The 14873-nt window shown below is 42.5% G+C and overlaps 1 protein-coding gene across 5 annotated transcripts in view; it reads left to right on the forward strand.

The window, feature by feature from the left end:
• mks1 (MKS transition zone complex subunit 1) overlaps positions 1 to 10538 on the forward strand; it is a 57055-nt gene extending 46517 nt beyond the window's left edge. For 3 of the 5 annotated variants that reach the window (XM_072243002.1, XM_072243003.1, XM_072243004.1), the window contains 3 exons: positions 7613 to 7695; positions 8426 to 8523; positions 9323 to 10538. In XM_072243002.1, coding sequence (XP_072099103.1) covers positions 7613 to 7695; positions 8426 to 8523; positions 9323 to 9426 — 285 coding nt within the window. In that variant the 3' untranslated portion in view covers positions 9427 to 10538. The other 2 variants (XM_072243006.1, XM_072243005.1) reach the window with 2 other exon arrangements.
• Positions 10539 to 14873: the final 4335 nt, after the last annotated feature.

Consider the following 14873-nt stretch of genomic DNA (forward strand, 5'->3'; position numbering starts at 1 on the left):
ATACTATAGGCAGGTACACATACGGTACAAGTACACTGAAGGTCTAAGGCCCTGGTTTTTGAAAACTCTGCTTAAGGGAAGTTTTTTTCTTCCTATTTATTCTTTCTAGGTTCATTATCATTTTGCACCCTTTGAATTAAATGTCCACTCAGCCTCAGTAAACAGGCCTAGCTTATCAAATCATACCACATAGCTTAATTTTCCAATCTATACAGCGTCGTCGTCGTCTGAACCCTTAGTGCCTAGGTGGCACATGGGGCCTCAATCTATATAGTTTCTTTGTAAATTTCCTCTCCATCATCTGCAGGGCAACCCTGCATTTCCTTTTGTGTGATAACAATAGAGGAGAATGTTCCACAGATGTTGTTCAAAAAAACTTTGACAAGATATTGGTTTGCAGATGCAAGCATTACAGCCATGATGCACCAGAGGCAGTTGAGTGTAAGTCTACAAGATCGAGTGCCTATTAAGTCATGTGTTTCTTGGGGTTATTGGAGCTGAATGTGTGCAAGAAGATGGAGAGCATTTTATTATTCACTGAATGCAATTGTAGCTAATTGAAGGACTGGAGGATCAGCAGATGAGGAGTATGCTGCGTAATGCACATTATAACATTAATGTGATCTCCAGTTAAGTTTCTTGTGAAAGGTGAACCCCCAAATCATTGAAATTCTGTTGGGTGTCATTGTTGACCCAGTGTAGAGAGTAGTGTTGCTTATTATTTCTCTGCACTATTCAGCCCTGCCTGAATATTGCTGAGTTCTTGCTGGATGAGGACATGGATTGCCTTGCAGATGACTGGGAACATGGCCTCTGAATGAGTGTATGTGCCGACGTTGTGTGTGTACTGCAGCATTAAACTTGCTTTGACCTTGATTCTGCAACCCTCCCCACTGATCTCCCTCCTGGCACTTATCCGTGTAAGCGGAACAAGTGCTACACATGCCCTTACACTTCCTCCCTTACCACCATTCAGGGCCCCAAACAGTCCTTCCAGGTGAGGCAACACTTCACCTGTGAGTCGGCTGGGTTGATGTACTGCGTCCGGTGCTCCCGATGTGGCCTTTTATATATTGGCGAGACCCGACGCAGACTGGGAGACCGCTTTGCTGAACATCTACGCTCTGTCCGCCAGAGAAAGCAGGATCTCCCAGTGGCCACACATTTTAATTCCACATCCCATTCCCATTCTGACATGTCTATCCACGGCCTCCTCTACTGTAAAGATGAAGTCACACTCAGGTTAGAGGAACAACACCTTATATTCCATCTGGGTAGCCTCCAACCTGATGGCATGAACATTGACTTCTCTAACTTCCGCTAATGCCCCACCTCCCCCTTGTACCCCATCTGTTACTTATTTTTATACACACATTCTTTCTCTCACTCTCCTTTTTCTCTCTCTGTCCCTCTGAATAAACCCCTTGCCCATCCTCTGGGACCCCCCACCCCTTGTCTTTCTTCCCGGACCTCCTGTCCCATGATCCTCTCATATCCCCTTTGCCAATCACCTGTCCAGCTCTTGGCTCCATCCCTCCCCCTCCTGTCTTCTCCTATCATTTTGGATCTCCCCCTCCCCCTCCAACTTTCAAATTCCTTACTCACTCTTCCTTCAGTTAGTCCTGACGAAGGGTCTCGGCCTGAAACGTCGACTGCACCTCTTCCTAGAGATGCTGCCTGGCCTGCTGCGTTCACCAGCAACTTTGATGTGTGTTGCTTGAATTTCCAGCATCTGTAGAATTCCTGTTGTCTACTGAGGACTTATTGGTTAAGGCAGTGTTCAATAGATGCCAGCAATGTAGCTATACTGGAATGATACCATAGAGTCATGACTAGTTCTAGAGTACCAGTTGTCAGCACCACTTAGTTGTCAGAGTTTGCTGTATTCAGTGTAGCTAGCGATTTCTGAGCATTGAGTGGAGGTAATCAATTAGCTGGCTTCAGTGATGTCAGCAGGAGGAGGCTAGAATTGTCAGATCCTAAACTGAAGATGGTTGTAACTACTTAGTCTTTTGTGTGCAAACTTAAATCTCTCCTTAATTGTCCACTGTCATTAATGGCTGGATTTTGCAGGATTGTAAAACTTTAACGTGGTTCATTCTTTGGCAGATTATGTCTGGCATTTCTATTCTGTATTTTGGATACATGTCATCCTGGGTTGTAAATTGGCCAAGACTATAGCATGTTGTCTAGAAAATGAGTTAAGCAGAGAAGAAATTGTGATTGGTTGTTGTATTGGGCTGGTGCTGTTCTGTATCAACAACCTAGCTATCGATGACATGCACATAGTACAACCTTATTTAAACTGATCAGCATATACTCACTGTTGTAGGGATCTGGCTTCTAGCAGGATTGTGGCTGCTGCCAATATCAAGCAGAGTGGATTTGCCAGACCATATTAAATGGTGTAGGACATTTGAGTTTGTTGTGGAGGGGACAATGGGGAAATTATCCTGAGGAAAAAAGTATGCTCGACCTTATACCCGAATATTGATGTTGTGTATTCCACACTAACTATGTCAAGTGTGTGGAGCTAAATTTTCAAATAGCATTTCTCAGGGTTAGCGATCCTTCCTTGCATCTTGAGATAAACTTTTACAAGCACCTAGGATAATGAATTTCTCCCTTCACACACTAATAGACAAAGTAACAGAGGGATATGAAGCAAGTGTTGGTGTAGAGAGGGAAGAGAGTACGTATGTGACTAGCAAAGTAGAGGTAGCTTACTATGAGTGTTTACATTCACATTGACTAAAAAATTGATTTTCAGGTAGCAATAATATAGCTGTGATCCTACCTAGCTATATGTTCCACCTATCCAAACAGCTGAAGAAGTAGAATTAGCAAATGTATTCTTTCAACATCTGATCATTATCTCTTTCAAACATTTCACCCTGTTCCATAGAACCATAGAACACTACAGCACAGAAAACAGGTCATTCGGCCCTTCTAGTCTGTGCCGAAACATTATTCTACTAGTCCCATTGACCTGCATCCAGTCCGTAACCCTCCAGACCTCTCCCATCCACGTACCTATTCAATTCATTCTTAAAATTTAAGAGTGAGCCCGCATTTACCATGTCAGATGGCACCTCGTTCCACACTCCCACCACTCTGAGTGAAGAAGTTCCCCCTAAACCTTTCCCCTTTCACCCTAAAGCCATGTCCTCTCATATTTATCTCTCCTAATCTAAGTGGAAAGAGCTTATTCACATTTACTCTGTCTATACCCCTCATAATTTTGTAAACCTCTATCAAATCTCCCCTCATTCTTCTACGCTCCAAGGAATAACGTCCTAACCTGTTCAATCTTTCCCTGTAACTCAACTCCTGAAGACCCGGCAACATCCTAGTAAATCTTCTCTGCACTCTTTCAATCTTACTGGTATCCTTCCTATAGTTAGATGACCAGAACTGTACACAATACTCCAAATTTGGCCTCACCAATGTCTTATACAACCTCCCCATAACATCCCAACTCCTACACTCAATACTTTGATTTATGAATGCCAGGATGCCAAAAGCCTTCTTTACAACCATGTCTACCTGTGATGCCACTTTCAGGGAATTATGTATCTGGACTCTCAGATCTCTTTGTTCCTCCGCACTCCTCAGTGCCCTACCACTTACTGTGTATATCCTACCTTGATTTGTCCTTCCAAAGTGCCACACCTCAGACTTGTCTGCATTAAATTCCATCTGCCACTTTCTGACCCACCCCTCCAGTTGGTCCAGATCCCTCTGCAAGCTTTGAAAGCCTTCCTTGCTGTCCACAATGCCTCCAATCTTACTGTTATCAGCAAACTTGCTGATCCAATTTACCATATTATTATCTAGATCATTGATATAGACAACAAACAACAATGGTCCCAGCACAGATCCTTGAGGCACACCGCTAGTCACAGGCCTCCAATCTGAGAAGCAATCATCCGCTACCACTCTGTCTTCTCCCACACAGCCAATTTCGAATCCAGTTTACAACCTCTTCATGGATACCTAGTGTCTGAACCTTCTGAAATAACCTCCCATGTGGGACCTTGTCAAAGGCCTTACTAAAGTCCATGTAGACAACATACACAGCCTTTCCTTTGTCTACTTTCTTGGTAATCTCCTCAAAAAATTCTACAAGATTCGTTAAACATGATCTACCACGCACAAAGCCATGCTGACTATCCTTAATCAGCCCTTGGCTGTCCAAATATTTGTATATCCGATCTCTCAGAACACCTTCCAATAATTTACCTACTACTGATGTCGGGCTCACCAGCCTGTAGTTACCTGGTTTACTTTTGGAGCCTTTTTTAAACAACGGAACAACATGAACTACCCTCCAATCCTCCGGCACCATACCAGTGGCTAAGGACATCTTAAAGATTTCTGCCAGGGCCCCTGCAATTTCTACACTATTCTCGCTCAAGGTCCTATGAAATATCATGTCAGGCCCGGGGGATTTATCTGCCTTTATTCGCTGTAAGGCAGCAACCACCTCCTCCTCTTTAATCTCTATATGTTCCATGACACTGCTGCTTGTTTCCCTTCCTTCCATATATGCTATGCCAATTTCCTGAATAAATACTGATGCAAAAAAAATTGTTTAAGATCTCCCCCATCTCGTGAGTCTCCACACAGACAACCACTTTGATCCTCTAGGGGACCAATTTTGTCCCTTACTACCCTTTTACTTTTAATATACTTGTAGAAATCCTTCGGGTTTACCTTCACATTATCTGCCAAAGCAACCTCATGTCTCCTTTTTGCCTTCCTGATATCCTTCTTCAGTATTTTCTTACATTTTCTATACGCTTCAAGTACCTAATTTGTTCCTTGTTGCCAATACCTGCTATACACCTCTCTCTTTTTGTTAACCAGATCGCCAATATCCCTTGAAAACCAAGGGATATTCCCTATGCCTGTTAACTTTGCCTTTAATCCTGGCAGGAACATGCAAACTCTGTACTCTCAAAATTTCACCTTTGAATGCTTTCCACACACTGAACACATTCTTGCCAGAAAACAACTTATCTCAATCCACTCTTCCTAGATCCTTTCTCATTTCCTCAAAATTGGCCGTTCTCCAATTTAGAACCTTAACTCGAACACCAGACCTGTCCTTATCCATAATTAACTTGAAACTAATGACATTATGGTCACTGGACCCAAAATGTTCGCCTACACATACTTCTGTCACCTCCATGCCATCTAACCCTTTCACAGTGTGGGAGTCCCAGTCAATATGTGGAAAGTTAAAATCCCCTACTATTACAACTTTCTGTTTCTTACATCGGTCTGCTATCTCTCTACGGATTTGCTCCTCCAATTCTCTCTGACTATTGGGTGGTCTATAATACAGCCCTATTAGTGTGGTCACACCTTTCCTGTTCCTCAGCTCCACCCATATGGCCTCTGTAGACAAGCCCTCTGGGCTGTCCTGTGTACACACAGCTGTGATATTCTATTCTCCCTGACTAGTAGTGCCACTCCTCCCCCTTCCGTCCCTCCCCCTTTGTCACGTCTGAAACAACGGAACCCCAGTCCAGTCTTGGTGCCAGAGACGTGACCACTACAACTTGGCCCTGGGAGGTCGTCCCCACCAACGGTATCCAAAACGGTATACTTATTATTGATGGGAGCGGCCACAGGGGTGCTCTGCTCATTCTGTCTACTGCCCTTTGCTCTCCTGACAGTCACTCAGCTTCCTGCCTCCTGACTTTTAGGGGTGACTATCTCCCTGAAACTCCTGTTGATTTCTGCCTCTGCCTCACGAATGATCTGAAGTTCACCCAGCTCCAGTTCCAGTTCCTTAACTTGGTTTGTCAGGAGCTGCAGCTGGATGCACCTTTTACGGGTGTAGTCATCAGGGACAATTGTGCTGTCCCAGACTTCCCACATACTGCATACGGAGCATTCGACTGCCTAACTGCTGCCTTCATTACCTACTCCTAAGTTAATTAAATTAATTAAAGAAACTTACCCGGCCTTACCTCACTGGGACCAGGCTTGTCCTTAGCCTCTGCTCACCGAAGCCTCTCGAGCCGAAGCCTCAAAGCTCCACTCATATCCTGAGCCATTCACACACTGACTGCTCCTCTTCAGTTACTCTTCTTTTTCTGATTCGTCGTTGTTGCTATCCCTTCACAAATCAACCTCCTGAAGTTGCTGCACTTTGAAGCCACCCTATCTCTCTTCTAATAACTGTGACCCTTCTCTTGACCACTGCACATATATTTCTTCACCAATTGCCTGAAATGAAGCTGGGAATAGTTGAGGCTACCATTCCCTTTGTTAAAATAATTGAAAAATTGAAATTATTCAGTTCATGTTTGCCACAAACTCAGTATCTGCTCCTGTTCGCTGTCTCAGGCTGGATCCATCGCTTTTCTATCTGAAAAGTGTATTTAATTATGAGCTGATCTCTGTACTCTCTCCATTATAAGGATAACCTGTTAAAGCTATATAACATTGGGCATTACACACCCACCACAAATGCCAGAAGATTCCTGTACAAATGCAGAAGTCTCGAATTTGCTGGCCAAGGTCAGCTGTTGGACTCTTAAGTCCTGTGGCAGAGTGTCAACTAGCTGCTATTCCTCATCAATTAGCGGCGGAATCTGCCTGTCACTAGTGCAGTAACAGCAAGATCCTTCACAGGAATAGCTGGGGGAAAGGAGGGTAAGTAAGAGGTAATTTCTAATTTATTTAAGTTGAGTTTACTTTAACATTTTAATTAATTAAAACCATCAATGTGATACAGGTTTTCAAAATACTTTATTTGTTTAATTTTTCAAGGTTTTGATTTTCTTCTGAATATTGGGGCATAGGAGCATGGCTTCACTGAATAGCAGGTTTTTTTTAGCTGTTTTGTTCGGGGTGGAGACTTGTTCTGACCACTCCACCTGTCAACAGTGTGTTGTGAAGGGTCGCACTGTTTCTCATCAAGGAGATGATGTGGACCAAATTGTACTGGCATATCCAGAAAGACTAACTTCATTGCTGGTACGTAATCAAATCTGAGCTTGAGTGGCTTATTTTTGGCAGCAAGTTCTGCCTGGTGCCTGTTTCCATTCCTACGTAGATCTTTGTTATAAATCCATTATATTTTAGTTTCCAGACTTGATCATCTCAACGTTGTCCTGGCCAACAATCATGGTTCCAATTCATCTGTTCTCTACCATCTTATCTAAAGCTTCAGCTGAAACTTCCAGCCTAATGCTCATTGACATCACCTCGATTCCCTTAGTTTTATCTCTATTCTCTAATTTTATAATTCTCATCTGCACTTTAACTCCCTTCATATTCTCCTCCTCTCTATCCATGTACTGTCCATTTATTTAACCTTCAATTTGTGCAATCCTCTGCCACTGATCTTGTGGCACATTTCTTTGGCTTAATCCTTTTTTTGTTGTTTGTTCACCTTTGAAGTGTTTTGCTTTTTGTTTTGTTCAAAAAGAACTGTATAAATTTTGCTTGAGAGGAAAGCAAGAGAATAGATTGTGAACTAAAGGTATACCTAAATGATGGAGAATATGATGGATTAATCTGATTGTATGGTAGAAGAATATAGATTATGACCAAAGAATAGGTAAAGCAACTAACTTATTTCCTTTGCATTCAGGGAGAGAGACTGAGTCGATTTGGTTTCAGAACGAAAACGACAGGAACAGTAACCTTCAAGTTTCATTGCATGCAGCAGTGCAGGTGTGTAAACAAGGTGGTGAAGTCAATGACTTAGCAATGCTAAACTAGGTAAGTGATGCTTGTCACCAGATCAGGAATGACCTTGGAAATTGCTGATCTAAGTGCAGAGCCTGTGACCTTAGGTGACCGCTTACCAGCTCCTGTGAGTGATCAGAGAGTCGTTATTCCAGTAGAGTATAATTGTTGAGGAGGTGAGTGTGTTGGAGGCAGTAGTTGTTTGGAGATGGTGGTGGGACGTGGTAATAAGTGTGGGATTGGTGCTGGCGTCTAGTGTATATAAATTAACTGTATAAAATTGAGACCAAATTGGAACTGAGGTTTTTACTCCAACAAAAATTTATGTTTAAAATTTCCTAGTTGTTCCTTTGTGAAACTGAGCCACGCATTTGGGCAGCACAGTGGCAAGACTAGTGGAGCCACTGTAAGAAACACAGGTTCAAGCCTGACCTTTGGTATTGTATGTAGGGAGTTTGCACACCGCATGGTTGGGAGGTTAATTGGTCGCGGTAATCAACTCAGTTGAAGGGTCTTGACCCAAAATGGTGACTGTCCATTTCTCTGCATTTGTGCTGCCTAACCTATTGAGTTCCCCCAGCTTTTTTGTGCGTTGCTGCAGATTCTAACATCTGCAGGCTCTTGTGTCTCCACTGGAGGTAGTCTATTAAGGCAGATGATACTAAACATGACAGTTTGTTTTTGAGTTGAAATTAATGCTGTGGTGTTTTGGTAGGACTTTTCTGGATTCAACCATGGCAAAAAAAAGATCACAGAATGTTCTGGACCGCATGGGAAGACTTACTCACCAGGCTACATTTCATTCTGTACTGGGTAGGTAGTGGTTAATTTGTACTGCACATTGGTTAGGCTGGAGTTCATCAAACTGTTTTATCAAACTGCCTTGTACATTGCTAAAAAGTATTATTGTTGTGATTTCTGTTAGTTTCTTCATTATCTTTAGATTGTGAGACCATTCTGTGCCTAAAATGTCAAACACTAGATGACGTACTTATAAATTTAGAGGAGGGAAGTTTAAAAGCACGGTAAGGGCCAATTTTTTTACACAGAGAGGCGTAGGTACCGGGCATAGTTGTGGAACCAAACAGTTTGAACGTGAATATGAAGGGAATGGAAGGAAGCAGACATTTAGTATAAAGTGGCGTAAAAATGGGCCCATGATGAGCTGAATGGCTTGTCCAGTACCATACTGTCCTATTTTCTATGCTTGCTGTTTGTTAGTTGTTTTCTCACAATAAAAAGCATCAAGCCTTCTGAACCCAGCCAGGACAGATGTGTTGATAACTGTCTACTCTGTCCTAAGGATTAAGGTTAAATTCTGGCTGGGTTTAGATTGAAATTCCTCACTGAACATAATTTGGTCATCCCAAACTTTTGTGTTATAGTCAGTCACCTGCAGCGTAAGCTTCATTAATTTGCACTAAGTTGACAATATTTGTAAATCTTCAGGAAGGTTGATGTGACAACTGCAATACTTCCTTGAAGCGGAGGTACGGTATGTTGTGGTAGTTCCACAGGCCACATGGGCTCATTACTATTGCTCCCCTAGTTAGGTGGATGGAAGTCTCTCTCAGTTTTTTTTAAGAGCTTGTTTTGTCTTTCCTCTGCTCAGCGGCATTTGGACAAGCTCAACACCGTATGCATGAAGCACGAGAGAACCTTCCAAAGGACCTGTTGCGTTCATCTGTGGTTCTAGAGTCTGACCCAAGAACGTAACAGATCAATATTGGCTGCACTGGATTGAGGCACCATGGCTCTAAAACTGAAGTGGAGGAACTGCTTTCCATGTTATTTAAAGGTGGATCATTCAATAGTTTGGTTTGTTTCCAGTTAAAGCTGATGCAGGCAATGCTATTGAGAAACTGTCAATAGTTCTTGAGAAACTGTCAGCAGTTATTGAGAAACTGTCAATAGTTCTCAACTGGCCAACATCTTAACCATGAAGGGTCATATGTATGAGCTGTGGTAAGTAATGACAAAGCATATCCAAACATGATTATGCCAATCTGCAGTATCTTCATTAAAATCCCAGGCAACATGGTAAAATATACATTGAAGAAGATACTTCGTGTATAGCTTTGAATGGCAAAACATCCTGTAGAAGACAGAGCTGAAAGTATTGAGTTTGATTTCAAGTCATTGCTGGACAAGTTGATCTCAAAAGCATGACAAATGATAAAAGCAAGTGGGAGGAAAATAAAGTTTGAGTGGTTCACAACCACCGGTTTTTCACTCCTGATTGCTGGCCCAAGAACACTGTTTAATGGCATTACACATTTGAATTGGTTTTACCTTCTGTCACTGTTTACCATCCAGGTTCACACCTGAAGAATGGAAAGTTGGGAAAAAAATTGGCAGTTGATCCCGGCAAAAATCATTTGATGGGGAGGATAATTTGCAAAAGGTTTTCCATTCGGGTTCAGTGCTTGCCTTACATTCACTTAGATTGCAAGGAGTCACAATGATTGTACGGGACTTTTTTCTGACATATGTACTGCCTTGAGAAATCATGGCTCAGAAACTCATGGAGGAATTGCTTTCAAATGTAATTTGAAGCTGGAACACTCAATTGTTGGCTATATAGTTAGCAACTGATAAATGTCAACAGTACAATGAAACTTGAAATATTCAACATAAGATATCATTATTTTCTGTTTGCTGAAAACCTCTCAAGTATTTAATTTGCCAAAAGGTACCTTGGACTTTCTGACTCTCCACAGAGTAACTGATTTGTAGTTTTCAAGAGAAAATACACTAAATCAGAAATGTAATCTGAAAAACACCAGCATAAATCTCTCTTTTAAATAAAATAGAATTTGATATATTCACACTGTTTTGGTGATTTTACCTCTTAATCTGATTGCTTTATAGATTTTCATTAGATTTGGGGTTGGAGACGGCACTTTGAACTATAAGATACTGAATGACCCAGCAATTATTGCTTTTCTAGTACAGTTTTGCAGATGGATAAGACTGTATTACAGGTACTAAAGACAAACACTATTACGTTAGAAAGTGTAGGTGAGAAGAATAAGCAAATAACATCAGTTTAAGTTGTCATAGGTTTTGAAAAGCACTCGTTTGAAGCTGTGTAAAGCTGCAATAATCTATGATCGCCAACTTTTTCTGTAAATATGTACCCAAACTGGATGATGAAGGGGTTCCTTCATCTTGTTGACAATGAAGAAATCTTACAATGACTGAGCTGAAAGGTGATGAGGACCGAGAACCAAAAACAAATTATTGTGCAATCTGGGAATGTGCCGTGGGTCAGGCACCATTAGTGAGAAACAGAACAAAATGAGCAGTTTAATTCTGATGAAAAGTCCTTCACCTAAAAGAGAGCTTTTTCCCCATTACAAAAATTGTCTGTCTTGCTGAGAATTTCTAGGAATTTCTGTTTTTCTTCAAATTTCAAACTCTTGTCTCAGCAAGGACCTGGATCCTCTGTAATTTGCCATTTGCTACAATAGATTTACAGCGGATGCGATCTCATTGGATTATCACATGGCCTTGGATCACCTGGACAATACAAATACCTGTGTCAGGGTCCTGTTTATTGACTACAGCTCAGCATTTAACACAATCATTCATACAGTTCTGACTGAAAAGCTCCAAAACCTGGGCCTCTGTACCTCCGTCTGCAAGAGGATCCTCGACTTCCTAACCAGAATTCCACGATCTGTGCAGATCAGAAATAACATCTCCACCTCGCTGACGATCAACACTGGCACACTTCAAGGCTGTGTGCTTAGTCCACTGCTCTGTTCTCTCTACACCCACGACTGTGTGGCCAGGCACACTCAACTGCCATCTCTAAATTTGCTGACGACACGACTATTGTTAGCAGAATTTCAGATGGTGACGAGAGGGCATACAGGGGCGAGATATATCAGCTAGTTGAATGGTGTCACAGCAACAAGCTTGCACTCAACGTCATTAAGACCAAAGAACTGATTGTGGACTTCAGAAAGAATAAGACAAGGGAGCACACACCAGTCCTTTTATTGAACCATCTTGACTTTACCTAATGTATTTGCAATTTAAAAGTGCCATCTTAACAAAATAGCATCCATTGTTTTCACTTTTTATCTCATTAGCTACATCTAATGGCTCATTCCCTGTCAGATTTGGGATCACTGATGCGACATGACCATTTTTCTCATTCCTTTTCAGCATTCTGAAGAGACTCCTCTCTCTCTGCTATCCACGTCCACTCCTCAATCACCAAGAAACTCCCTTTCTACTCTATGTCACCTTACCATGCAAGCAGAGGTATTACACCTGTCCTTTATTTACATAAAACATAGTATAGTACAGCACCGTACGGGCCCTTTGACCCATGATGCTGAACTTTTAACCTACTCCAAGATCAGTCTAATCCTTCTCTCCCACACAGCCCTGCATTTTACTTCATCCATGTGTCTATCAAAGGGTCTCTTAAATCCCCCTAATGTATCTTCTACCACTACCCCAGGTAGCATTCTAAAACCAATCACTCACTGTGTAAGAAAACCTGCCCTTGATATCGACCCTCTAATCACCTTAAAATTATGCCTTCTCAGACTTGGATTCAGATTCATTTATTTATCACATGTACTTTGAAATAGACAATGAATGCATCATTTGCATTAACAACTAACACAATCTAAGGATGTCCTGGGGCAGCCTGCAAGTGTTGCTACACATTCCAATGCCAATATAGCACGTCCACAGTGCTCAGCAGAACAATGTAGAACACAGCAAGCAACAACAGCAAAATAAGCCCCTTTCCTCTCCCCCCAGCACTCATATACACACACACACACCCCGATAGGTATCCGATCCCAGAAAATGCTTCTGGGCCTCCAGCCTCCAGTGGACTCACAGACAATATGCATCCAATTTGCCTTCTGACTTTGAGCTTCGACTTCCCGATTACAGATCAAACTTCAGGCTTCAATCTTCAGTATTGACCCCCCAGGACTAACAGATGACAAGACCCTGAGCTCCTGACTCGCCAACTCACATACCTAGGGGGTCTCTTGTATTAGCCATTTCCGCCCTGGGAAAAGGTGACTGGCTGTCCACTCTGTGCATGCTTCTTGCCATGTTATACACCGATATCAAAGTCGCCTCCTCTCAGCCTCCTTCGCTCCTAACAGAAAATCCTTAGATCACTCAACCTTCTGTCATAAGATACGCTCTCTAATCCAGGCACCCTCTGTGAAGTGTTCACATCCTTCCTTTAATGAGGGGACTAGAAATGAACACAATACTTCAAGTGTGGTGTAACCAGAGTTTTTTAGAGCTGCAACATTACAGTTTAGAACTCAATCCCCCGACTAATGAAGGCCAACATACCATATGCCTTAACAGCTATCAACTTGTGCAGCAACTTTGAGGATCTGATCACAGACCCCAAGATCCATCTGTTCCTCCACACTGCAAAGAATTGTGCCCTTAACTCTGTACATTGCATTCAGGTTCAACCTTCCAAATTCACAATTTTCTGGTTTGAACTCCATCTGCCACTTCTCAGCCAGTTCTGCATAATATCAATGTCCCTTTGTAACCTATTACCAATCACCACCAACCATCGTGTCATTCAAAAACTTACTAACCTACACTTCCACTTCCTCATCCAAGTCACTTATAAAACAAAATCTCAAAGAGCAGAGCTCCCAGAACAGATCCCTGTTGAACACCACTGGTCACAGAGTTCCAGGCAAAATATGCTCCATCAATACCACCTTTGCCTTCAATGGACAAGCCAATTCTGAATTCATATAGCCAAGTTTCACTGGATCCCATGCCTCCTGACTTTCTGAATGAGCTTACCATGGGAAACCTTGTCTAGCACCCAACTAAAATCCATGTACACCACATCCACTACTCAACCTGTGTTTTGTCACTTTCTCGGGGAATTCAATCTGGCTCCTGAGGCACGATCTGCCCCGCAAAGCAATGCTGACTATCCCTAATCTTCAATATTTGGGTCAAATCATATTTTCTAGGTGAAACAGTAAAACATTTATTTCAACGTGTCCATTATACTTGCTCGCAATTGTTTCCTCCTAATTGGAAATGGTACAGGCAATATAGAAACATAGAAAATAGGTGCAGGAGTAGGCCATTCAGCCCTTCGAGCCTGCACTGCCATTTATTATGATCATGGCTGATCATCCAACTCAGAACCCCGCCCCAGCCTTCCCTCCATACCCCCTGATCCCCGTAGCCACAAGGGCCATATCTAACTCCCTCTTAAATATAGCCAATGAACTGGCCTCAACTGTTTCCTGTGGCAGAGAATTCCACAGATTCACCACTCTCTGTGTGAAGAAGTTTTTCCTAATCTCGGTCCTAAAAGGCTTCCCCTTTATCCTCAAACTGTGACCCCTCGTTCTGGACTTCCCCAACATCGGGAACAATCTTCCTCCATCTAGCCTGTCCAATCCCTTTAGGATTTTATACGTTTCAATCAGATCCCCCCTCAATCTTCTAAATTCCAACGAGTACAAGCCCAGTTCATCCAGTCTTTCTTCATATGAAAGTCCTGCCATCCCAGGAATCAATCTGGTGAACCTTCTTTGTACTCCCTCTATGGCAAGGATGTCTTTCCTCAGATTAGGGGACCAAAACTGCACACAATACTCCAGGTGTGGTCTCACCAAGGCCTTGTACAACTGCAGTAGTACCTCCCTGCTCCTGTACTCGAATCCTCTCGCTATAAATGCCAGCATACCATTCGCCTTTTTCACCGCCTGCTGTACCTGCATGCCCACTTTCAATGACTGGTGTATAATGACACCCAGGTCTCATTGCACCTCCCCTTTTCCTAATCGGCCACCATTCAGATAATAATCTGTTTACCTATTTTTGCCACCAAAGTGGATAACTTCACATTTATCCACATTAAATTGCATCTGCCATGAATTTGCACACTCACCCAACCTATCCAAGTCACCCTGCATCCTCTTAGCATCCTCCTCACAGCTAACACTGCCACCCAGCTTCGTGTCATCCGCAAACTTGGAGATGCTGGATTTAATTCCCTCATCCAAGTCATTAATATATATTGTAAACAACTGGGGTCCCAGCACTGAGCCTTGCGGTACCCCACTAGTCACCGCCTGCCACTCTGAAAAGGTCCCGTTTATTCCCACTCTTTGCTTCCTGTCTGC

This window comes from Mobula birostris, chromosome 25 (genome assembly GCF_030028105.1).
Source record: "Mobula birostris isolate sMobBir1 chromosome 25, sMobBir1.hap1, whole genome shotgun sequence".
Lineage (NCBI taxonomy): Eukaryota > Metazoa > Chordata > Chondrichthyes > Myliobatiformes > Myliobatidae > Mobula > Mobula birostris.